Source organism: Pavona decussata, unplaced genomic scaffold (genome assembly GCF_977016875.1).
Source record: "Pavona decussata unplaced genomic scaffold, jaPavDecu1.1 SCAFFOLD_233, whole genome shotgun sequence".
Lineage (NCBI taxonomy): Eukaryota > Metazoa > Cnidaria > Anthozoa > Scleractinia > Agariciidae > Pavona > Pavona decussata.
The window spans coordinates 1,807,530-1,832,294 of record NW_028145638.1 but is presented as its reverse complement, the minus strand read 5'-3'; the positions used below and the strand labels follow the sequence as shown (position 1 = coordinate 1,832,294).

The window sequence follows — 24,765 nt, the reverse complement described above, 5'->3', positions numbered from 1 at the left end:
CAAGAGAGGAAACAGATGCAACGCTGACTTGAGGACGTCGTGTATCTAGTTCTACATTATGCGTTTAATTTGTTTATTCTTTTATCGTGATAATACTAAATTCGTGTATTATGGTACTGTTTTTTTGACCCAGTAAAACAGTCCTGAATAATTAATCCATTTTAAGCCTCGGTTGGTGCATAAAAGCTCCCGCGGTGAGCAAGTATGAGGAAAAATCTTGCCAAAATGTCTTCCGTTAAAAATAGTCCGTTCCTCTAAAAATAGTCCTTTTAGAACACACGTCAGGTCGGCTGAAGGTGGACCTGTCCAATGTTTTTGAATGACGCAAGTCGACCACTTTACCTCCAAAACCTAAGAGAACCAAAGTTATCCGTGATACAGCAGTATGTCCTTGTCTCTACTGCATTGTTTTCTAATATCGAGGCATGGATCCTCAGTTTGAAAAGCTCTATTTCAAATAATTTACTTTTTCCTATCATTAGAGATGTAACCTGTAGTTTTTAATCGAACCTAAGCTCGCCTAAATTGTTTCGTGCAGACACTTTTTCTGATATTTTTTTCTCCTTTTTTCGCCTAAAAGGTGGGTTTTCAAACAACAGGGGCGCGTTAATTAAATTAAATAAACATGAGGGGCATGATGGCATAAGCAATAACCTGATTAGCACGATTGTCAGTAACTGACAGTAACTTCCTTAATTTAAATTCAGATGAATCGACGCAGTGTTCATCCACCTGCTAACATTACTCATTTGTGGTTAAGTCAAGTTACGTAACTGAGTATCTGAAGTCAAAACGCTGCACAATTCTAGTACATTATGATGATTTAAACACATGAATCTCACGAATTTCCTTTATAGTTTGGGTTAAAACATTGCCATGATTTTGTAAATACTTTTGTTGGCTGAGTGAAAGTTTTCTTTCATTATTATTCAACACATTGTAACAATACCCAAATATGGCCATGGTGCACTGAATATTCGTCGTCCTTAGTAAACCGATATCTTGCGATATACGTATAATTTCGTGTACGCATGTGTGGGGGAGAAAAATGGCAAAATAAAGATCGTCTCCAGCTTTTCTGCAAGAAAACTGTGCTTTGTTTTTAATGTGTTGAATAATAAAACAATTATCCTACTCAATCTGATTTTAACCAACTCGGCCGCTAATTTCGCAGCATAATCCGGCGTAATTTATAATCTTTGTCTCTCGGTTAATGTACCAGAGAACCAGATAAACAATGGTGTTCATTATGTTTTCTTTTTGTCATGGTAACAAAGGGCCCTACAGGTACGCGTTTGCAATTACCTTAATAAACCGCAAAACATTCCGTGTCTTTTGCGTTGTTCGGTTGTACAAACGTGTGCAGTCTTAAAATGAAAATTGTAGCATGTGCGAAGAAATGGGAGACTCGCACGTGACAGGCTCGCGTGTGTGTCTCCACGTTTTTAGCGCTTCGTGAGCACACGCTTTTGATGCTTCGCTTCTCCCTTATTTAATTTTGAGAGAACAAGCGAGTGTTCTGCAGCTACAGTTTGTCCACTAATAGAATGCCCCAGAATCGTATCTTGTGAGAGAACCAAAGATATAAATACAGCCCTTAATCTCGCTCAATTTTGAGATGGATGGACAACCGATAGACCCATGATATTCGAGAAAACCAATCCTCCGTAAGCAGAAATGTGCTCCACCTTCTCGTTGCTGACAATAGTGAACTTACGTAACAGGACGGCTGAAGGAAGGGGACGGTGAAATTTCATTGTGTGACCAACATGACATCTTAGTACCCTCACATTTTTAGGCGATTTTCCATTAAAACTGGTGTTCTCAGATCTGTGACAATGTGAAGACCATGAGCGGTAGAAAAGTTACAATCTAGAGTCGTAAATACTTGGCCGTCACGTTGTTCACACAAACGCAATTTGCCGTTCCACTCCATCAGCCGTCCTGTTGCGTAAACTCGCTAATAAAACTAACAAAACTGCCCATTTTTTTTCACCTTCATTGTTAGTTTTTCGCAGCTCATCGGAAATCGCCAAAATTTTACAGGCCAGTTAGGACCAATTAGCAAGATGTTCGCGCATTCCTAACTCCGCAAAATAAATGGCAAATATACCAGCTAATGGAGATACATGGAGAAGCCAGCAAGGGGCAATATATTGAGACAGGAATACCGAGCAGCAAAGCCAAGATGATACAAATTTTAATACCCCTTAATAAGGTCCTTTTATAATGTTTGAAGACTTTTACGTGCATACTTGAATAAACCTCTTTATACAAGGAGACTATGGCATGACTCTGCTCATTGAATAGGTTAGAATTTATGGACAAACTTGTGTCCAACACTAAACCCAATGACTTAAGATGTAATGGCTCCCAGTATGCTTTTTATGATTTTGTTTGTATTATTTAAGCATATCTGCATACATGTTTGCCCCAAGAGCAAAATGTGCTCATCGTGGGGCTGGGAGGGAGGTTGGAGGGAGGGGGGGGGGGGTTTACACCTAATCTCGTACCCAGCTCTCCCCCAGATCGGGGTACGAGATTAGCTTACACCTAAACTCGTATTGCAAAATAAAATGATTCCAAGGTAGTTATGATATAAAAAGGGCACTGAACACAAAAAAGAAAAAAAAAAAGAAAAGAAAATAAAGGATTTAGGTTAGGGGCTGTTTACATGGGGGGAGGAAGATCCTAGAAGGCGAAAAACTCTTTGTTTGCTTTACAAGCAGAAATTTCGGTCGAAGTGGTTACCAAGTGGAGAAGGAAAAGGAGAATAACTGTCGGCCTTGAGCAGGTGAACGTCCGGCTGCCGCCATGTTTGTTCTTTTTGTTCCTAGTACTAGGATCTCAGTTCCAAGCGAAAGTAGTTTACATGGTGCTAGGATAGTCCTATCTCTCAGCTAGGAAGTTCCTATCTCTAGGAAGATTCTAGCGCTTAGTACAAATTTTCGCATGTAAACCGAATAGAGAAAAAATATAGCGCTGGGATGATCCGCCCTCTAGGATCTTCCTAGTGCTAGGATCTTCCTCCCTCCATGTAAACAGCCCCTTAGTTGTAACAAGAACTTGAAGACGGTTAGAGTCTCTTATAAATGCTGAACACGAGAGAAAAATGCAAAGTTTTCACTGTTGGTCAAATCAGAAGAGCCAAATAGAAAAAGTTCAATTTTTAGCCGGTCAGAATATCTAAACTATTTATCAGAAGCAATACGAGCAAACAGCAGTGAGCAAATCAGGCCTGAGGACAGCATAATTAGGACATTGCAGGAGGAAAGAAATGAATTTTTGCCTCATTATCATGGTCAAAATCACAAAGAGACGATCGAGGACTCGACTTTAAAGCACAAGCATCTGGTCGCCACCTGTCAAGAGTATAATCAAAAGGCGAAAAATACTCTGGAACATTGTAATCAAAAAAATTTCCAGGTTATAAGTAATAATTCATCGGATGTCCAGCTCATCGCGATCCGCCTTCCAGGTGTTGGACTCTGAGTAAAAACTCTTATCAGTAAAAACCAGCAACTGCGTTTTCAAGGACCAACGAGACAAAAAAGAAGTACCGGATCCTGTCGTACAGGATCTAATCAGCGACAAATTGTAGAACAAAATAATCCAAAAAACAGCAAGGCGGATTTCACCTGTTAAGAGCATAGGGCGAAAAGTACTCTGGAACATTGTAATGTTATGGTATTAAATGGCATCTAATTGTAACTGTTTTAAATTGTAACGTCTTTTGCCGCGGAGTCAGTTTCATAATACCCTGAAGACGAAGGGCCGTGCCTTTCGAAATATTGGAAAAATATATTTCCTTGCCTTGCCCCTTTTTGGATCAAAAGTGCTTATGCTCTTCAGTTAATTTATTTCTTTAACTCCTTCCATATATATCATATTTCGCATAATTATGCCATTCCGCAAACTTCTAAGATCCACACTCACCCGGATGCATGATCATAATTTACGTACTTTGGTACAACTAAGACAGGCACACATGTACACCTTCCTGACTTATTTACAATGTTCACGAGTTGTGGGACTGGGGCGAGTTACGCAAACTTTCGCTGAAACGAGGTTTGGAAAACAGTGAAGATGCAAACAAGATGGCGGGTGTTGATCCAGACGAGAAGAGACCGTATTCAGACTTGAGAGAAAAGCTCAACAAGAATTCTACATCTCACAGAGATCAGCTCTGGGAAAGTAGAAAGCGGACTCATAAGCAAATCTCTGGCTCACCTCGCCAACATTCAAAGTATGATAGAGACGTTGAGTTGCAGAAAGTCCATCAAGGAATTCGTCAGCGAATCTTGTTCGACAGAGAGGAATGCGAAAAAATTGAGGAAAAAATCGACGAAATTGTCCAGCTTGCAAACAAGGGCACCTACAGGAGTCGAACAGTTGATAGAGCTCCCTTGCGTGTTAAATATTTCTTTGGTGAGGGCTACACTTACGGGAAACAGTTAGCAGAAAGGGGTCCCGGGCAAGAAAAACTTTTTCCTCGAGGTGAAGTGGACGAAATTCCTGAGTGGATTTTCGAGTTGGTTGTTTCGCGTCTCGAAAAGGCTGGACTTGTGCCTAAGGGTTTTGTGAACAGTGCTGTAATAAACGACTATCAACCCGGGGGCTGTATAGTTTCACACATCGATCCTATACATATTTTCGATCGACCGATCGTGTCTTGCTCGTTCTTCAGTGAGTCGTCCCTGAGTTTTGGCTGCAAATTCACATTTAAACCTATCCGTACATCAACACCGGTCTTAACTCTCCCGCTTCCTCGTGGCTGCGTAACAACGTTAAGGTAAGTTTTATGCGTACTTTATGTCTTACTCATTAACGTTAAACTAAAACTAGGATGCGTGCATCAAAGTTTTAATTTGCAGTACTTATTTTGCAACATTAAAACTTCCTTTGCGACATTCGTATTTGCATTTCTGTTCCTGGTTGTGCAATTGAGATTCTGATTCTGTAAACAAGCATAAGACTGATTATTAAACGTACGTAAAAGCTATCATTTTTACTTTGTGAAATTCTATTTTTGTGAATTCAAGTTCTAAGCTTTTATTACCGTACCAAATATACCTTATATTTTAGACCTAGATGAGTACTGGGTGATCTAATATAAGTCTTACGTTGTCAGTTTTAACCACTTGAAATTAAAGTATTTTTTGTAGATTTTTCTGTGATTGTGCAGTGTTCTAGCAAGCTGCTACTCAAGTTTTCAAAAAACTATTTTTGCTGCAGTAGTCTAGCTTGTCTTGGGCCCTAGTTGATTATTATTAAAGATTTGCAGATTGAATATCTTTCAACTCTACCTGCAGCTGTGCAATCTATATGTATCTTCACTGTGTAAATTTATTTGTTTCTAGACCATATGGTTCAGTTGAAACAAGGCAACACTTTATGCACCAATGATAAATGACATTTTTTTGTATATTTGAACAATCAAGCCAAACCAGAGGAAATATTTATTTTTGTATATCTGAATTTGTAAATCAGGAACACATATTTTTGCCTGTGTTTGGCTTAAAAAGCAAGTTGGTACTGCGGTTCATGAAGTTGTTCGTGTAATAATAAAATTAATATACTGTTATGTATTTTATTTTGCCTCTGTGAAACTCTGGAAAAACATCAGCATACCAACCTAGAAATTGTTATTAGAATGCTCTGGGAAAATCGTTGAAGTAAACTTTCTACCAAACAGTGGGTGATTTGCCTGCCAACACACGTCTATAAAATTTGTCGACTTAAGAGAGCTCATGCCTACTATTTTGAAAGATGCTTTTGCCTACTCATATTATGGTCTGTATCAAAATTTGATATGACCACAATACAGGACACTATACCGCTATCACGGTTGAGCATTTTTTTTACTGCACTTTGAGAGCGATAAATTTTTATGGTCCATTATGTGACTGGAAATGAGAGTGGAAAATTAGGAGGAAAGTGGTCAAAGTGAGCACAGCTTTCATTGACATGATTTTACAACAGGCTACGTAATTTTATGCATAATCAAATCATGTTAATTAATGCATTATAAACACCTCAGATCTTAGGTTTAACAACACAGACTTCTTTTAAGTTCTTTTAATACAAATGTCTGAAATTTTAATGCCAGTAAGCTATGCATTTATCTCTATGGCCATTAAACCTTTGAGTTGATATACATGAAGCTTACATTACTTCCTTGTTGAATCGTAGTCGTCTCAAAATTGGCATGCAGTCTCTTTTGTTGTCTTTCTCAAACTCCCAGAATCTGACGCTTGTCTGTACATGTAATTGAAACGTGCCCTTGAATTTGAAAGATCTCATCAGTATGATTATCATATTCACACGTACCCTTCTAATTTTATTATTATTTGAAATATCAAATTTCATCAAGACAATTAACTGTCTAGCTGGGTTCTTTCCCTGCTATTGTCTACTTGACATTCCATTGGTATTGTAAGGTGACTAATGTGGGGCCCTCTTGAGCATTAACAAAAGCTCAGTTGAAAACATCATGATTTTTTTTATCTGTGGAGTGTATTGAACTTTGTAAGCCATTGTAAACCAATACAACATGGTATAAAATAAACACCAATAGGATTAAACTGAAACGGAAACCAATTCAGCCAAACGCCTTCTTAACTCTTTTGTTATTTGTCTTTTGTTTTGTTTTGTTTTTTCTGTAAAACAAACTAGTTAAATTAACAAACATTTGTTCCACAAAAATCTGATGAATGTTACTAATACTCATCATTGTTTCCATGCAACAAAGAATTGATTGTTGTTTTGAAAAACAGTAGGGTAAATAAATGTTTTGGCTAAACAAGTCTCTTTTTCAGTTTCAATAATAATTATAAAGTTTCAAATTGAATAGATGAGCTTAATTCTTTTAATGCTTACCCAAAGCAACAAGGAATTTATTGTTGTTTTGACCAGTATTGAGTTAATAAAAATTTTTGAAACATGGATTAATTTATTACCTGTATACTAAGAGTGTGTTAAGTTATGGAGAGAGTGTTAAGCTCACTTCGTGCTGGTAGAATTCAAAATAATCTGTGTTTGAAGCACTCACAGTATTTCATTTCTAAATCTTCACAAATTTAGTTAGTAAAGTTATTTTGATTTCTTATATCTCTTACAGTGGTTATGCTGCTGATGATATCACACACTGCATAAGACCGCAAGATGTGAAGGCAAGACGAGCTGTTATCATTGTCAGAAGGTTGGTATAATTTTTCCATGAAATTGTGTGACACGTCAGTACCTGTCTTTGGAGAGATTTAAAGCCAGTCTAAACAACTCAAATTAATGAGTAGTGTCTGTCTATTCACCATGTCAAAACCAGGCAGGGCAAAAATGTGTTCATAGAGGTTTCCAGCCTTTAAGGAAACCTCTGTGCAATGCTGCAAATTTGATCTGCCATCAGAACACTCTTAAAGGGTTAATTCCATACCTTAAAATAATGATTTTATAATTGTTAATCGAATGACACATGCTTTATGAGAAGTCGACATACTTGTGTTGAAAAAATACCCTCTAAAAACGCCAAGGGGACGTAGCCAGTTCCTAGAATTAACCCTGCATGCATTAGTCAGCCAAGAGTTTTGACTTTAAATTCACCTGAAGATTGATGTGGTTTTAGAGTACGTTCAGATGCACCGAGACTTCAACCACTGTCTGAGAATGGCAACCAGGAACAAGAAGAAGATAGTGACAGAGAGAGTGATGATCAGGATGAAGATGAGCCATCACTTGCCAAGAAGAAACGGGTGGTTTTAAAGCGAAACTTCAGACGTCCCAGCCATGAATCAAAGGAACATTCAGATCTACACACAGCATGACCATAACATTGCTCACTGTGGTTGTTATATTGACACAGCCACTATACTTCCTGAAAAAGGTTCAAACCTCAGCCAGTGGACTACATTATGTACATACCTACTAAAATTGCTATGCATACTTCAGGAGTTCCAGTTTGTATAGTGTAAGTCAATATTTGACATGCTTCATAAACTTTATAACCAACCTGGCTACCATTTTACAGTGCTACGAGCCTTACTGTGGGCACCCAACAACCTTTTTTTGCAAGTTAGCCAATCGGCTAACTTGTAAAAAAAAGTTTGTTGGGTGGCCACGTTAACGCGCCCATCTTGCCTCGTTCAAGGTAAAATATTCTTTTGATTTTTGAGCTTAAGAACAAGCTAAGAAGGGCTAATTTGAATACGGACAAGAGAATATTGAAATGGTAGCCATTTTGGAATAAGGTCTATGTGTTTTAAAGCGACAGTATCAGCCTGCTGAACATTTTACTTTTCAGATTTAACAGATGTAAATTGTTGTTGTTGTTTTTGTTTTCGTTAAGTCAGCACTATTTACTTCTCCGTAAATTCCTAGTTGAGCAGTGCCAGGTTGTTCAAATGCTGTCTGATTAATGCTCAAAACCCAAAAATGTTTCTGTGTCAGCAGAAACAAAGAAATGATTGTCAAGTTTGTAATAAATTATCACCCCAGTGCAATAAAACTGTCGATTAGTGCCTCTGGCCAGAGACAGAGTAGGCCAGTATGGATTGAACTTGAAAAATGTTAGGCTAATGTTTTTCAAGTTCTCGCATCTTTGTTTCCAAAATGGGTTAGAACAGATCACGAGTTGTTCCTCTTGAGAATTGAGTTGATTTCTTTCCTCTCGTCATTCTAGAATTATTTGGCAGTGGATTGAAGGTCTTATTTTATCATTTTTAACAAGAGATACTAAAAACCCCTTGATACTTCCCCTTTAATATGTGTAAGTGTTTAGCAATTTGGGAATTTGAGTCACCATAGTCATCACTACTCATTCGTGTACCAGGAATTGAACTGGGTGCAGTGGAATTGGAGGTCATGATTACTAAATTGAATTACTTTGGGAAAGAGGAGCAACTAATGATTTGGCCTTTTAAAAATTGTTTGAAATCAACTCCGCCTTGGCTTGCAGACTGTATATCACACAAGAAGTATAATTAATTCCATGTCCATTTTTGTGGTCTCAAGGCTTAAATTGGTAGAATTAGTTTGTTACTTGAATTTCCTTTAAGTTTCAAGAGCAATTGAAACAAAAAAGGAGTTGATGCTTGGGTGAATTCTTTTGTTTCGGTTCAAATGAAGAACAAAAGAAATCATTCCTCACTTGATTTGCTTCAGTTTTTTGTAAAAAGGTATTAGGTAAAGCCTTTACGTGCTGGTTACAGACTAAATTTCACATGCAATATCTAGTCTGATTTGGAGCAGTATTATTAGGATTTCAAGGTCAACTCATCACTTGTGTATGCCTCTCAAGTCCCCCATGAAGTCTGTTAATTGATCACAGGATATCCAGATGTGATTGGCTATATTCAAATTTAATTTTCATTGTGGTTGCAAGCTGGCAAATTCCTTTTCGATGGGAAGAATTTAAAAGATTGAGACATTTTGAGTGTTTCTCAAGTGCATCGTATATGCAGGATTGGCACATATCCAGTTTTGAAAAGGACCCATGCTATAAAGCCTCTCCCACCTTTTATATTGTAATAATTACTGGCAGATGAATTGATTGAGAAAGAAGGATGTGAACTGTGAACAGTGTGGAGTCATTATTTCAAGAAATGACCCAAGAATGTCAGTTTTGTGAAGTTGTAAAAACGATTTCTGTCGAATTGTATGGCAATTCAGTTGTAATAACTTTTACTTTTTGAGTTAATCGCTAGCAATCCACTGTACAGAAAAAGATGGCAGCTGGGCCCAGTTGTTCAAGGCCCGATTAAGCTAATCCTGGATTAACGTGAACTTTGATTGGAGTTTAATTACTAATCAATCAATAAAGATTCTCCAAAATGACTTTTGGCTCTCAGTTTTGACTTAGACTTTTCTTTACCTTTAGCTTGAAATTAGCCTTTAGAACCATTTTTAAAGAGCAAGATGAAAACCTTGATTAACATTTAATCATAGATTAGCATTTAATCATAGATTAGCATTAATCGGCTTTCGAACAACCCAGCCCTGGACGCTTTACTACAATTCCTTTTAACCTAACACAGTCAACAGGCATGTACATGTAGAAAGTCATATTTTTGCAAATTTTGTCTCTGCACTAACAACATTGTGGGTGTTAGGTTTTAAGTTCTGAGAACTTTTCTGTGCACTTATTTTTATGAGCATTTTTAGGGGTCTTGTATGCTGATCTGAATTATACTAGGTGAATTTACCAGTCTCCATCTTTTTCAGTACAGTAAGTTCATTATTTTATTACATCATGTCAAGTGTGATGAAGCACATGATTTTGACAACTTACTGTCTCCAATGAGATGACTGGCAACTTAATCAGCCCAAGATAAATATTCCTTTTCTGGGTCCATGTTTAAGCGATATTTGTAAATCTGTTGTTGTCATTGTTTTCTTTTGCCCATAACTGACTGTTTTTTCTCTTTCCATTTTGCCTGCAGCCTTGAATTCCGTAGTGAACACTCATTAATTTTCTTGACTTCTGTTTATGAAAATACCTTTGGTTACCAGTGAAAGTGGTGATGAAATTTAATCATTAGCAAAATGTTTATTTTAGAATAATTGTCAAAATTCTCGCACGCTGATTGGCTTGTACGTGTAGCTGTTGTCTATAAGAGTACAGACAATAAAAGTGACATCAGATGTAATGTGCCTGCTTTCTGAACAGAAAATAAGAGCCATTTCCGCTCGAACTTTTCCCATTTTGTTGTAAAAGAAACAAATCCACAGCAGTTTTCTATGGTCTATACTCTTATGTCCGATTTAGACGGTACAACTTTTGCTTACGACTGTCACATGTGATTTCTAGAGCGCGCACTGCTCACGTAATGCAAAAAATCACACACAACTCTCATCATTCAACATTGCCTATACGTACGATTGTCGGACACGACAGTCGTAAGGGAGTTGTAGGTTTGATTTACACAAGGCAATTCACGTGGTAGGTCTGTCGTAAGCTTGTCGCATGCGACAAATTCGTACCGTGTAAATCGCCCTTAATGGACCATAAAATGACGCCATAAAATGTTCAAAACGTGGCAGTGAAACTACTCACCATTCCACTTGAATTTGAACACTTTATGACATCATTTTATGGTCTCTAAGAGTATAGACCATTTAAAACTGCTGTCTTTAATTGGTAGCCAAGAGCATTTTCACGTAAACAGAAGTGAGTTCTGAAGTCAAATTTGAGCAAAACTTCAAAGGCAGCCCTTCAATTAAGCAGTCCAAGCTTGAACCAAATTTAGGTTAATAATTGGCCAGTTTGCACTGCTTACATCACACTATTTTCATGTTATTTTTATGGAATAATGTTCATATTCTGCTCTGAAGTAACTCTACTGATAGTACAGGCAAACAAGATACAGATTTGTTTTCCTACTTTTGTAATATTTAATCTCCTTTGACAATTCAAAGACTACATGTATTTGCTGCAGATAAATTAGCCACAAAGGCTCTTTCCAGGACTTTGTAGCCTTAGGTTGTGTTGTTAGCATATTGCTATTTTGAAACACATTGTAAATAGCTAATTTCGATAGGAATAATGAGTCTAACTCACCTTTCACCAACCCAACAAATTTGGCCTGGTGGGTTCTCTGATACAAATGGTTGTCGAGATTAATTGCTTGTATGGTTATTAGCATTGTTAGAGAGAAATCGGCCAAATCTGCGCTGTAAATATACATTGACCTATCTCATCGCTATTCTGAGATATTTTTGTAAGAAAGTTGAAAATTTTTCAGTGGAACTCCATCATTCCGGCCACCAAGTAAGTGGCCACGAAAATCTAGCAAAGTTAACGTGTTTGGGACCAAAATAAGGCAGCGCCAGTAGACCCTTCTCCAAAATGGTGGCCGAAAATTCAAATAATTTAAAATTAAAAACGTATACCAGCACTAGAAAGAGCACCTTTACTTTAGTAACCATGGAAAGTTTCAGCATATCAGGTGTAATATCAGCTGAGAAAATGTAAGACTCAAGACAGGTGCTGATGCGGAGCGGACGTGAATTGAATTGAAGTTGAAAAATGAAAAATTTACAGACGTTTGTATGACTGGGGGTATGACGTATACCCCCAGTCATACAAACGTCTGTAAATTTGTCAAATTTCATCTTACATTTCTTAAGCTGATATAACACCTAATATGCTGAAACTTTGCAAGTTTGCTAAAGTAAAGGTGCTCTTTCCAGTGCTGGTATCAGTTTTTCATTCAGTTCAATTTTAACTCATTCAAATCTGTTACCGCCATTTTGGAGAAGGGTCTTTTACGAGGTGCTGCAATAAGTGGTGGTCATAGAGTGGAGTTCCTCTGAAATATTCACTGGTCAGGATGAATTTGGAAATACTCTGATTTATGAAGAGTTAATTTGACTTGGATTCCACAAGTGCTTTTGATCAAGGCTATTAAATACAACTTGGCTGTCATGGTTGTGTATTATTGTCTTGGCTAGCCATTAGGGTGGTGGGAACTCTTAGAATTTAGGTTTTCAGGTGCTTTTGTTTGGGATTTTTTTTGTCTCTGCCAACTTTTCAAGTGCCAATCTCTGCAAAGACAGTACACCCTCTTACAAAGGTATTAGAATGGTTGTCAATTGAGTGTGGAAAGTAATTTCGCGTTTGCTTTGGTTTTGCATTTCTACGCTCTGTGATTGGTTGACAAAACTCGCGCCACTTTCTCAACCAATGAGATGTAAACAAGAACCAATCGTGCCTCGCTCGCACGCGTTTTCCCGCGCTTGGCGCCGGTTACCTGTATTTGCTTTGAATTCTGATTGGTGCATTGCGCCGTTTGCGCCTGTTGTGATTGGCCAGAGTAATTAGTATGGTTTCGGTTTTACGACACTCAATTTGAAAACCGCCCTATTTGTGCGGGTTATTAATGGCTACGCGGGGAAAACGGGTCTTTCCAAGGGCATGGAACGATTGGAATCCAAAAGGAAAATCAGATTGAGGATTACTAGGTATTTGTTGTGAGGTAAGCTTTGAAAAAACTTTTTTTTTCTAGATTAAATCTCAATTATCTCTGAAAAACGCGTGATTACCCTCAATCTTTATTTTAGATTCCAACAGCCCTTATAGTCGCAACCTGCGTAAAAAATTATTTTCATTAAGCGCCATTCTTAAAAAAATATAATCATCTCGTGAGGTGCAGAACGTATGGCACTAAAAAACGTCCTTAAACTTATTAGGTTTGCACTCCCTTCCAAACTTTTTTTTGCTACAATCGACCACTAATACAGAAGTACCTTTGTGCGGTTTATGACATTGCGAGAAAAGCAGATCTTAGCAAGGGCTATTGGAATCCAAAAGAAAATTGGGGGTAACCAGGCATTTTTCGGCAGAGATAACTAAGCAACAATATTTCTAAAAAGCGCCAAAATATAAAGCAATGTATGGCAGTTTTTCCTAAGCCGAAGAGTGAGTTGAAGCTTAATTATCTCTGAAAAATGCATGGTTATCCCCAATTTTCTTTTGGGATACCAAGAGCACTTGCTAAGTTCTGCTTTCTCCGCATAGTTTTAATCCGCACAAAAATATCCCTGTATTAGTGAGCACTACCCTAGGAAACTCGAGTATCTCGAGATGCGCAGAACGTATGCGCAGTAACAATAGTAGGTACCGTCCGATTCTCGACTCCAGAGCTCTTCCCTTTTGCGCATGACTGCGGCGCATGACGTAGTCAAAGCCGAGCGGTTCTGGGGTCGAGAATGTCACAGTCCTTAACCAGGAACACAATATAGGAATTACGTCACGGCTTTGCAGACAGCCGCCATCTTGGATTCATTAAGGACTTTCAGGTGATGATGATGATAAACTTTATTTCAGTGTCAAGTCTTCTAGCTGGCCATGTGAGGCCTACTAATAGGGGACACTAAATTACAATACTATCAGCACTAACCAATTGATATATAAAAAAATATTTGCTAAAGATAAAATTTACAAAATGCAATGCCAATGAAACGTAGTCTGATTTATCTTACAAAATAAGATCAGAGCACGAGATTGAGTACGAGTGCGACTTTCAAATTTCAAATCAGTCACGTCCTTAGAACTCTCGCTTCTTCCCGTTACGCGTTGTTTGCCAGCAGATAAGGAGACCCTAGAAAAAACATTGGTGTGACAAGTGATTATCGAAACCAAGCTAACTAATTGTAGATTTGAAAAGTCGAACTCGTCCTCCATCTCGTACTTGTAGTCAATTCTGAAGCTCCCTATTAATTTGACCACCACAAAGGGCCCCCCTAACAAGCATCAGTTATGTTAAAAGTTGTGGGGCGATCTGAATCCTTTTGCATCCTCGGAGACCCAGGGGCAGTTAGTCGGGTGGAAGGTGTTTTCGTGGGCAAAAGTTTACTGTAAGAACGGGAGAGCCCGTGGGTAATTACTCTTACCGAACCAGTTCTAGAAGCATTTGAACGCCCCGCTTTTGATTGGCCAGAAACATTTTCTGGCCAATCAAATTAACAAATCGACGGCAGTTTTCTATGGTCTATACTCTTATAGACCATAAAATGACGTCAAAAAATGTTCAAAACTCAAGTGGAGCCACGAGCCGCAGGCGAGTGGTTTCACTGCCAAGTTTTGGACATTTTATGGCGTCATTTTATGGTCTATAAGAGTATAGACCATAGAAAACTGCCGTCGATTTGTTTTTTACAATAACATGGAAAAAGTACGAGCGGAATTGGCTATTTTTTTCGTTGAGAAAGCGCGCGCGTTACATCTGACGCCATTTTTATAGTCTGTACTCTTATAGACAATAGCTACGAGCCAATCAGCGCGCGGGAATTTGGACAGTTATTGTAAAAAGCGGGGTCGAGAGAACAAAGGAACGAACAACAATGCTCCTAGACAAAAACACAATGGAGCTGCAAGTTATCAGGGTCTAGTCAGTAGTGAAAACAGAGCTTAGAACAAGTGTAGGCCTACTGAAAGTTGTTGGTGGTGTCTTGGACTCTCTGCAAGCAGGGGCCATTTTGAATAATAGTTGGGCAAGGTTGGCTGTCGCGAAGAATGAGACCGATTTTCCTTCGGAAACTGTCGAAACTGGTGGGAAAAATCCGAGGAATAAGCTATTTTACAGTTGCGTGCTTAGTGACCTGGCGTTGAATTGGAAGCGAGGCTGGGGTGCTCTTGTTTTGATACAAACCACACTGCTTTTCATGTGTAGATCATGCTGTTCTAATGCTAACTAGTTTGCATTTACATATGAAAAGCAGTGAGGTTTGTATCAAAACAAGCTCACCCCCAGTCTCGCTTCCAATCCAAGGCCAGGTTACTAAACACAAAATGTGAAATGGCCTATTCCGTACTTTACAACTTGGCTATAGACACCCGCGTTTACATTATTCCAAATGATTGCTATTTTGCAGAAAGACGTGAACGACAGCAAAGGTGATCAAACTTTATTCATGTTTGAAAAAGTTGGGCCAACGATTTCAAAGCGAAATCTCGACTCTAGAGCTCTTCCCTATTGCGCATGACCTTGGCGTATGACGTAGTCAAAGCCGAGCGGCTCTGGGGTCGAGAATGTTTCAAAGCGCTTCTCATTCTCGACCCCAGGGTCTGTCGGCTTGATGACGTAAGAGCTCTGGAATCGAGAATGAGCGCTTCTCATCACCGGACACATGCGCCTTGGGTAACATAGTTCCATTAACGACTGCCCGGAGTCCTTGTTCCCCTGGAAAGCGACTGCGTCCTGGCGGAGAGCGCGCTTTCCAATTTGGTGTGAGCAAGCCCTGCCCCTGGTGTGAGGCAGGAGAGCGAGATTGCTCTGGCGGCAATTCGTTCCGGTCTCTATTGAAGAAACCGGCGTGAATAATATTTCAAGAAGTACAAAACTTAATTCAAGTAATCATAACAACACGGTTCCTTTTTCCGCAAACCTACTTCATCCAGCGACTGAACTATCATCAGCCTCTAGCTATGAAACATCATTTTATTGAACAATTATTACGGGAACAAATAGAACAAAATATGTCCCCAACAACAAAGTTTACGGAAGTTATTTGAACATGAATGGTGGATATAAAGGATGGGTAAGTCATTAATATCTAATGAAGAAATAATTGCCTGTTTGTGCATTGACCCGCCTTGCATAGCTATAGTAGGTTACCCATTTGCAAGTATATTACCTTCTGGTTTATTTTTTGAGATTGCAATCTTCGAAGACTTCACAAGCATATTGCCTTTTCGTTTACATAGATGAATGTAGTCCGCGAGAGTCAGTACTCCCGGAAATCTAAGACAAAAAGATTGCCAATCAAATGCCTGAGATGCCATACTCTTGGTTACCTTTTGTGTGGATTTTTGTTCATAAGCTGGAAGCCACGATGGCGGAAAAACAAGACGTTTCCTGCCAGCCTTTATGCCAACTTTAAAACTTTTTTTTAGCTCGTGTTGCTTCTCATAAAGCGAATGAAAAATGGCCTCGGTTCGAGCTAGTAGGCCCCAACCATTATCGGAATGTGAAGTGTCACCTTCGTTAAACAAAATCAATTTATTTATTGTATTTATTGTTTCACTTAAACTTCTCATTTTCATTTTAGCTAATTTATTAATCAAGAAAGATGAAATGTGCAGCTGGACCTTCCGCACGTTATTGGATTTTTTTTTTTTCGCTTTTTCTTGCTTTAATTATCTGCCTATGGGGTTAGCCTGCCTGCTATTTTTACTTCGGAAACTACCTCTCTTTAGGAAAGTTTCAAGATTTCAATGAAGTTTGCGTTTTTCGCTAAAGCACTTGATGATACTCAAAGAGTTTGGTTTGCCTGCGTAAACGGCCACTAAAAATCATAGATTGGCATATGCGGCACGGTTAATTCTAGTTAGGTTACTATGAACTTCGACATATAAAAGCCGTGAAGTTCAGTATTTTTTTTTTACCTTTGAACTTGATAATAGAGGATCAAAAGTTGTGGTTAAAATTTCCTTTTTTCCGCAAGACCTTTTCCCACGCTAAGACACGCTTCAATGATGCAGTGTTTTTTTCTTTAAGGGGGTGGTCGCAGAAAGTTATACACAAAACGCAAACTGGTAAGCGTAAACAAGTCATGGTAATTACGCTTATGTGAAACGATCTGTAAACACGGATAACATTTTTCCTCCTTAGCCTTGTCAAAGTCAAGATTTTAGTAAAAAATTCTCAAGGGAAAATTTGAAAGTGAATGCGGACCACGGAAAGGAACCACTCAATGCTTTCATCATGAATCAGGCTTCAGTTATGAATTGGAAAAAGTCACGCTTTAGAATTTCATCCACAGAGTCAAAAGTTAGACTTATGGTGGCTTATTATGTGAGTTTGGGGATGAGAAATTTAAGGGGGCTACATTTTTGAGTCTTTTTGTACTTGCACACTAGTTTCAAGAAAAAAGGCCACAACTTCAGTTCACGCCAAAGTCTACTGGTTGCATTTGAATTAAATAATCCAAAATTAAATTTAAAAAATAACAACCTAACAACAATAATGCACCATAAATTTGGCCCTTTACCAATTATTGACTGATTTAAGGAAAATTCTCAAAAGGAGCTCGTGTTTGTAACAGCGCATGACAAAAATCTCACTTCAGTTGACTTTAGCGCGAGACACTCAAATTGGCCGGTTTGCCATTTCAGCAGCGAAACATTTTAAAAAATTGATTTAATTTTTTTGGAAAAGGGAAAACGTTGAGGATATTAACTGGTGAATCCTTCCGTTGTAAAACAACAGATAACCCAGTAACACTATATAATTAATTTGTGTGAAAATCAGATCAGTTCACCACTAAACATTTAATTTTTTTAAAAGCCCAAATTAAACGATCATATTGGATACCTAAGCCGTGAAAACACTGGTAGAGTTAACAAACTTTTGCGCAGCTTGTGTGTAAACACGCACGATCTTGCACACATATATCAATTACGTCAACATCACCAATATCTTAACTTTTATCGTTCAAAAAACATCACCAGCATTTGAGCAATGCCCTGATGAGAAGGTACTTAACATCCCAAGTTGATATGGCCAAGAGCCCGACCCTTTATTTTAATCAGTTATGTCTTTCCTTTTTACTTTAAATAGAAGCTGACGGCGCCCATTTGGAAACTTGATAGAAAGTGTCAAGGTTTTTTTTTATCCTACTGATGATGAAAAATATAAACAGCATCAGATGAAATTACTCCTTAAAAGCTTTCATTTAAATGGTTGTACTCGAGTTACTTGTCTACAGAACCTGAAGCTGGAACCACCTTGTGCAGCATAATAGACCCGGCCCGTGAACACCGCAAAGGAAATTACTGTTCCGTGTAGCTTTCATTGCGGTCACGCTTCAGCATTTCATCTTCACGAAATGAAAAGTAAATTTAGTTGGGACCATGTTGTTCAGCACATAAAAAGCCGTATCACGGGAAAGCACTGCTTAGTCATCATACTTAGGATTTCATCTATCCATTCGAGACTGATCTTGAATCACTTCGCCTGCGGCGGCACCACACCATAGTGTAACATGAGACTGGCTTTTGTACTGACTGCCTTCTGACAACTCGCTAAACTTTCCACCATTTAAAGACTCGAAGTTAAAACCACATTAGCCAAGTCGAGGTGCTTCTTCTGGCAATGAACTTTTCAGGGTCAGTTTCAATCGACTTTCTAGCCAGCTTGGGTTTTATATAGCAACGTGCCTCGCTCGTTGGCGTGTACAATACCCCACACTGGCCAAATATTAGACACTATATCGGAAGCCATTCTTTTCGGAAACTCGATGATTAATGGTCAATATACCGCTCAAAGTGTTTTTGTGGAAATACTTTCAAAGATGGAAAGAAGCGTGCGCGCTGTAACGATAAACTATGCTTGAGCGACATTAAATTAATCAAAAAACCATCGTTATCAATGTACCCGCGAAAGAAGAAGGTGAGCTTTAGCGATCTCGTTCACAAAATCCCCGAATCGGTTCGCCAGGAAGCGGATACCACCTCAGATGCCTTCGTCTGCCACTGCAAAGAGGTATTTAATTTTTTTTCCTGAATGAGGTTTAGTTTGCGAACTTATATATGCGTAGTAAAATAGATAGACAAGTCTACTTCACAACTGTCAATTTCCAGCTGTTGGATTGCCTGATCATGAAGAGGGAGAGTTGATTTCGCTTCCCGAATGAGTTTGTGGACTTTTAACATGAGTAATGACCCAGCAAATTGTTTCAATTGAAAATTATTTGAGGTAAATTATCGCCGGAGATTCGATCGCTCGACAGAGAACATCGAGCGATGCCTGTGGTTTAAAATCTAACCGGCGGCTGAAGTGGGCTGTTCATTGTGAAATGGTGAGTGCATTGAACGATATAAATGGTTGCTCGATCAGGTCGGCGCTTGAATACTGCGCTAAGCAGGAAAAGAAACAAACTTTACTGTTTGATAGTCTGGCCCGCAAATCACAAAGTTCCAAGTGAACCATCGCCCGTACTAACAAAACACTTTATTCAACCAATCATGTGTTTGCTAAATTGTCGAAAACGAAGCGGTTTGGTTCAGTACAAAACGCGGGAAAACGCCGGGAATCTTTGTTGTAAAATTTTCTGTCATATTAGTATCAGCCTCCTTGAAAATAAATTCATATATCGCGCTTCTGTCTTTGAAGTTCCTGTGTCGTGCACGAATATTTCTAGTGGAGGAAAGGAAACCAAGAAACGCGCAATATATCAGACTCGGCTGAGCTATTTAATCCATGGTAGATTTCCAGTATCGTCCCCATGGGAATACGCTAGTGGAAAAAAAAAAAAAAAAAAAAAAAAAAAAAAAAAAAGAGATTGTTTGGCACTGATCATAAGACAGCGTTTAACAAAATTATTCCACCCCAATAAAATTTCATAGTTATTGCATAAATAGCTATTTTATGCGGCAGACAAAGTGGTTTGCATTTGTTATTAGTTACGTTGGTCATGCCTCAATGAAATATTTTAATTTTCGGGAAAAAAAGTTAATTAATGACTCCTTCAGTTGCTATTTTTACGGACAGAAGCTTCTGGATGAATGAATATTAATTGGAGAGGTTGAAAATCGGAAAAAGGTTTAGTAACAATCGAGCAAAGTTGATGACACTGTACTATGACTCAATGCGAAAAGAATTTAAGGGTGACAGCAGTGGGCGCCAATTAGCACGAAATTGAATTGGTGACTTCATTTGTTCATTATTTTGAAATCCCATGGAGACTCGACAGCCTAACAATTACGAGTCGATTGTGCAATCCTAATAGACAACAACAATAAAAAATTACTTCGAACTGAAATAAACGATACGATTTATTTTTAACTGCGAAAAAGAAAGCTATTTGTGTTTATGTGTGGCCAGGCGAATTGGTGTGTTATCGATTGGCTGGCGCGGTTGCTAAGGCATTGTGAACCTGCACCGAAGCATAACTCAAAACACAGTGTCAGTCATTTACAACTATTTAGAGTCAAAATGACTGCTTTCTATAAATGGAAGGCGCTGGAAACAGAGCGTTAAACTTCCTTCTTTCAATCGAAGACGAAACTGACTTGTTGGAGGAAAACTCGAACTTTACACTACAGTATTGATGTCGAACACATTCGGAGTGGTAGGTTTCATGTTAAGTCTCGATATAGGAACCTCGAGGGAGTCGTGTTTCTTATGTCTGGGCCTGTCCTTAAGTAGTTTCAACCAGGAAATGTTTTGGTTTTTGCAGTATATTTGTCTTTACTCTGTCTTTGGTTTGTTTTAACTGCTAAGCCCTGGGTGGATTTTGAGCTAAACGTGCAATATTTTCGTTTTGTGCAATTCCTTTCGGAGATGTTTGTTCCTAACACACATGGATCATGTTTGTATGTACATTTCTTTATTGCAAGAGCTTAGAATCTTTGGGATGTTTGAAAGCAGCAAATGGTGCATATGATCCAGCTATATCTTGCTTTAGTAGTATGGGACGATTCTTTGCTATTCTTGTTTTAATTTGGAAATATTCGATCATTTGTGCGGGAATTTGACACCGATCGATATATACCGGAACAGCGTCGTTCAATTTCCTTTCGTCAAAATTAAACCCATTGCATTTTGACGCCGTATTTTCGAGAACCAATTTTATAACAGATTTGTGCAAATGACAAACAACTGCTTTCTTTTCGTGTCAATTTTACTCTTCAGACCTCGGAAACGATCGATTCATTCTTTTTTCTGCAGCATGCGCAAGGCAATGTGAGTGATCGAGATCAAAATTTTCGACATTTTCGGGGTGAGCTCAAGTGCATTCGAGTGTATTACTCAACGAAGCTTAAATAAAACCGAAGGCGCTAGGCTCTGGTGGAAACGCCTCCGAATCTAATGTTGTTATGTTTCGGTAACATATCATCTTTGAATAGAGCTATTTACTGCTCAAAGAGTTAGCTTTTTGCGTTGTATTGTTTTGTATATAAATATTAGCTAGCAATATATAATCGAATTGATGTAAAAGTTATCGCATTGTATTGCTTTCCCGATAATTTCATCAGTTTTAGGGTTCACGAAAGACTATCGCAGTTCGTTCTACTTTGTTTTTTATACGCTGACAATCTTCCATAGTTCGATTGTGTCTCAGTTGTGTCTCGAAATGGATTTGTGCTCCAAATCAATCTCTGTTATAGTTTGTTATGTGGTCGATACCCGCATGCAGATTAAACCTCTTCAATAAGTTTGTATTATTCAAGGTATTCACTGTACGTAACTAAAGCTTTATACTTATAGAATTATGCGAGGACCTCGCCTCTCAATTGATTCACACATGAAAAAAAATCTGACAACAGTTGTGAGTTTCTTATCGTAAACATTCATTATATTTATTTTATTGCACTGTCAATATTGAAATTCATCAAAGAGGGTCATGCAGTTGCTCCTAGAAAGATTATAGAGAAAGATGAAAACATTTTTAATAACACAAATCTCGACTGGTGTTTTTAGAGGCAAAACACCAAATTGTATCTGAAAAATAAACTTCCTTTTCAAGTAAAACAATAATAATTCAAATTGATAGACTTAGCCAAATACTTTATTGACTTATCTACATTCTTGTCATTTTTCACATGGACTTGTAACTGCAAATTTTAACATTTTCAGTGCTCAAGATGATTTCAGATTCATAAATTAATTTTGAGAAAAGTAATTTAGTCTTGGAGGCACTCTGTTGTGTATAGGATAGCTTATATGAACGTGAAACACCAAAATTAAGCATAAAATGAAAGTAATTAATTAAACTTGTAACTTATTTGCAAAGAAAATTGTTAAAATTCTGGATTTAGGGTACAGAGTGAAGCTGATTATAATGGTGTTAATTTGCTATTTACTTTTAATCTTGTCCTTACTGAGGAATTTGTAGAATTTTGTCTCACATTACAAGTTCTCTTGTTATCTGTTTGTGATATATAATAATATTATTATGAAAATCAGGGCATAATTTGTTAGTAGAAAATTCCAGAGATTTTGACGGTTAATTCCAAAAGACCCTATGGGTCAGTTATTAAAAGACGGTTAAGACGGTGTTTAACAGTATCATGTTCTAAGCCATTTTCAATTTTGCCAACAGCATATCTAGTAAACATTGTCTACTGCCCATGGTAACAAGGAGGCTTGCATCTTAGACTAGAAAACATTTACATGTATCTACTTATAAGCAGATTTGGAGGCGCGTTGATTGTCTTAAGCCGTGGCCTTAGTTAGACTCTGTTTAAATAACTGGCCCTATGTGTTTAAACTGACTCTGCCTCATTTGGACTCTTCTATTAATTCTGTATAAGGTAAGGTTTCCCAAGGCCAAAAATTATGTTGACAGGAGGCTGTGTGACAGATATAAAAGAAGTGAGAAATGCCACATGCTGAATGTTGCAATAATTATTATATGTACATACTGTCATATATTTTGTAAGACTGCAAAATGATTTTTTCACCTTTACTTCAAACAGTGAGCAGGGACCTTTACTTGGCTATTTTACACAAGGCTGTGCTAAAATATTTGAGTAAAGGACGGCTTTGGTTGAAGAAGTATTTGTTCTTTATTCGTCTGCGTACTAAAACCGAATTGCAATGTATTTTTTCTACATATCATACACGTTAAATTGCGCCACATTTTGTGTACACTGTATGTGTTGCTGATTTGGAGTGCGTGACTGTTTTCAGAAATTATAGGCATGCTTGAAATGCAAATAAACCCATTGGGTCTCAAAAACTCAAAATTTTTCCTGGGAGAGGCCTCCCAGACCCTCCCAGTAGGAGAGGGGTGACCGCCCTCCCACACCTACCCCAGCTTGGTGCTGTGTGCCAAGATGGTGTCTCCACTGCCATATTATGTCCCTGCTATTGGCACATTTGTCCCTGTTCAAAATATTAATAAAATCCCTAAGAAAGAGATAGAGAACTGCATGTTGCTAAACTGTGAATTCACGAGCCACAAAGGAAATACATGTACAGCATGAATTATTTTCTAATCTCCACCATTTCCTTGCTTAATATGGACTTTTCATTTGAAGACTGCGCAAGTTCATACGACAAACCCACACACAAAAAAGATACACACTGTTTTTCAGTCTAGCACACATGTACTGTGTGTTAGTCCATGCATATGCAGCCCTCACTAATGAATATTTCTATTTTCCAGGGATCGTTGGTTTGGTTTGATGGAAATGTGGGGTATTTGCTGCCTGGAAAATTGTTGTCATTTGTGGGAAAGGATGTCAAAGTACAACATGAGCTCACAGGAGATGTAAGGATTTATTTTGTTGCTATGTTTGTTAGTTAAGGATGATCAACATGCGATTTATTGGTCCAATTAATTTTGTCAGCCTAACCCTATTGGAGCAAGAATTATACTGTTTGATCTATGTGCTGATGAAGATTGCGCGTAGTATGACCAATATAATCAGCATTGCACTGATCACATTTGAAAAAAATTGCTTACAACACATTGATTGTTGACTAAAATTAATATTCTGCATGGGCAATTATTGACACCTTGAATGATGAATATTGAGACCTTGAATTTTCTGATGCTTTTTCCACCATAAATTAATTACTTCACCAACTGTCCTTTGTTATAACCTTGAAAATGGTGATGATGGCTTCGAAACGTCAGATTTTCTAGCTTATTTTCATCATTAATTGTATTTCAAAATGCTCTCTTGTAACATTGCATTAGAATTTGGAGGATTGTGGTTGTTCAAGTATTTACAATAATTTACTCTATTGTACATTTGCCCAATCTGAAGGTCAGAGTTACCAAGCTAGATCTCTTGTGGAATTAATTCCAGCTGTTATTCCTATACACAACAAACTTCTCTATTTGTTGTGTCTGTCTGCTTAGGCGAACTGTATGAGAAATCTGTTAACTTTTGGATAAACTGGTCACATCATAGGAGCGTACATGTAGTTCTATACACTTTGCTTCATAGCATCAAACCCAGGTTTCAAAAACAAAAACAAAGCAAAAAATATATAAGTTTTTGCCCATGTGGACAGGGCAGGGTGCAACTGATACCTGTTTATTTTATAAGGGTTGAGCTACCAGGGAAAGTTTGATGAGGATATTTTATACTAAATTAAATTAACAGCAAATGTACATGGTAAGTTAACAAGCTGTCTTAAGCTGCAGTCATGCTTATTGTCTGTGTGTGAGCATTCTAGTACAATTGGCATGGTTTGGGCTGCTCCTAATTTGGCAGTATTGAGTCAACTCTTGCCTTGTGGACAGACACCCTGATAATACAGACAGCAGCTAAATCCCTGGCAAAATAAATCACAGATGTTTGATCGAAATAAA

General features: G+C 38.0%; 2 protein-coding genes across 4 annotated transcripts in view; both read left to right on the top strand.

Annotated features, from left to right (window-relative positions):
* The first annotated feature begins 4,078 nt into the window (after window positions 1-4,078).
* LOC146458323 (RNA demethylase ALKBH5-like) lies at window positions 4,079-10,635 on the top strand. The gene is made up of 3 exons (XM_085090697.1): window positions 4,079-4,792; window positions 7,121-7,201; window positions 7,622-10,635. Exons 1-3 carry the CDS (start codon window positions 4,098-4,100, stop codon window positions 7,818-7,820), a joined length of 975 nt encoding a protein of 324 aa, XP_084946823.1. The 5' UTR covers window positions 4,079-4,097; the 3' UTR covers window positions 7,821-10,635.
* Window positions 10,636-18,779: 8,144 nt separating this feature from the next.
* LOC146458322 (unconventional myosin-XV-like) overlaps window positions 18,780-24,765 on the top strand; it is a 59,186-nt gene continuing 53,200 nt past the window's right edge. For 2 of the 3 annotated variants that reach the window (XM_085090584.1, XM_085090583.1), the window contains exons 1-2: window positions 18,780-18,977; window positions 23,608-23,712. In XM_085090584.1, coding sequence (XP_084946710.1) covers window positions 18,864-18,977; window positions 23,608-23,712 — 219 coding nt within the window. In that variant the 5' untranslated portion in view covers window positions 18,780-18,863. Of the gene's footprint in view, window positions 18,978-20,361; window positions 20,566-23,607; window positions 23,713-24,765 lie in introns of those variants that run through there. The other variant, XM_085090585.1, reaches the window with a different exon arrangement.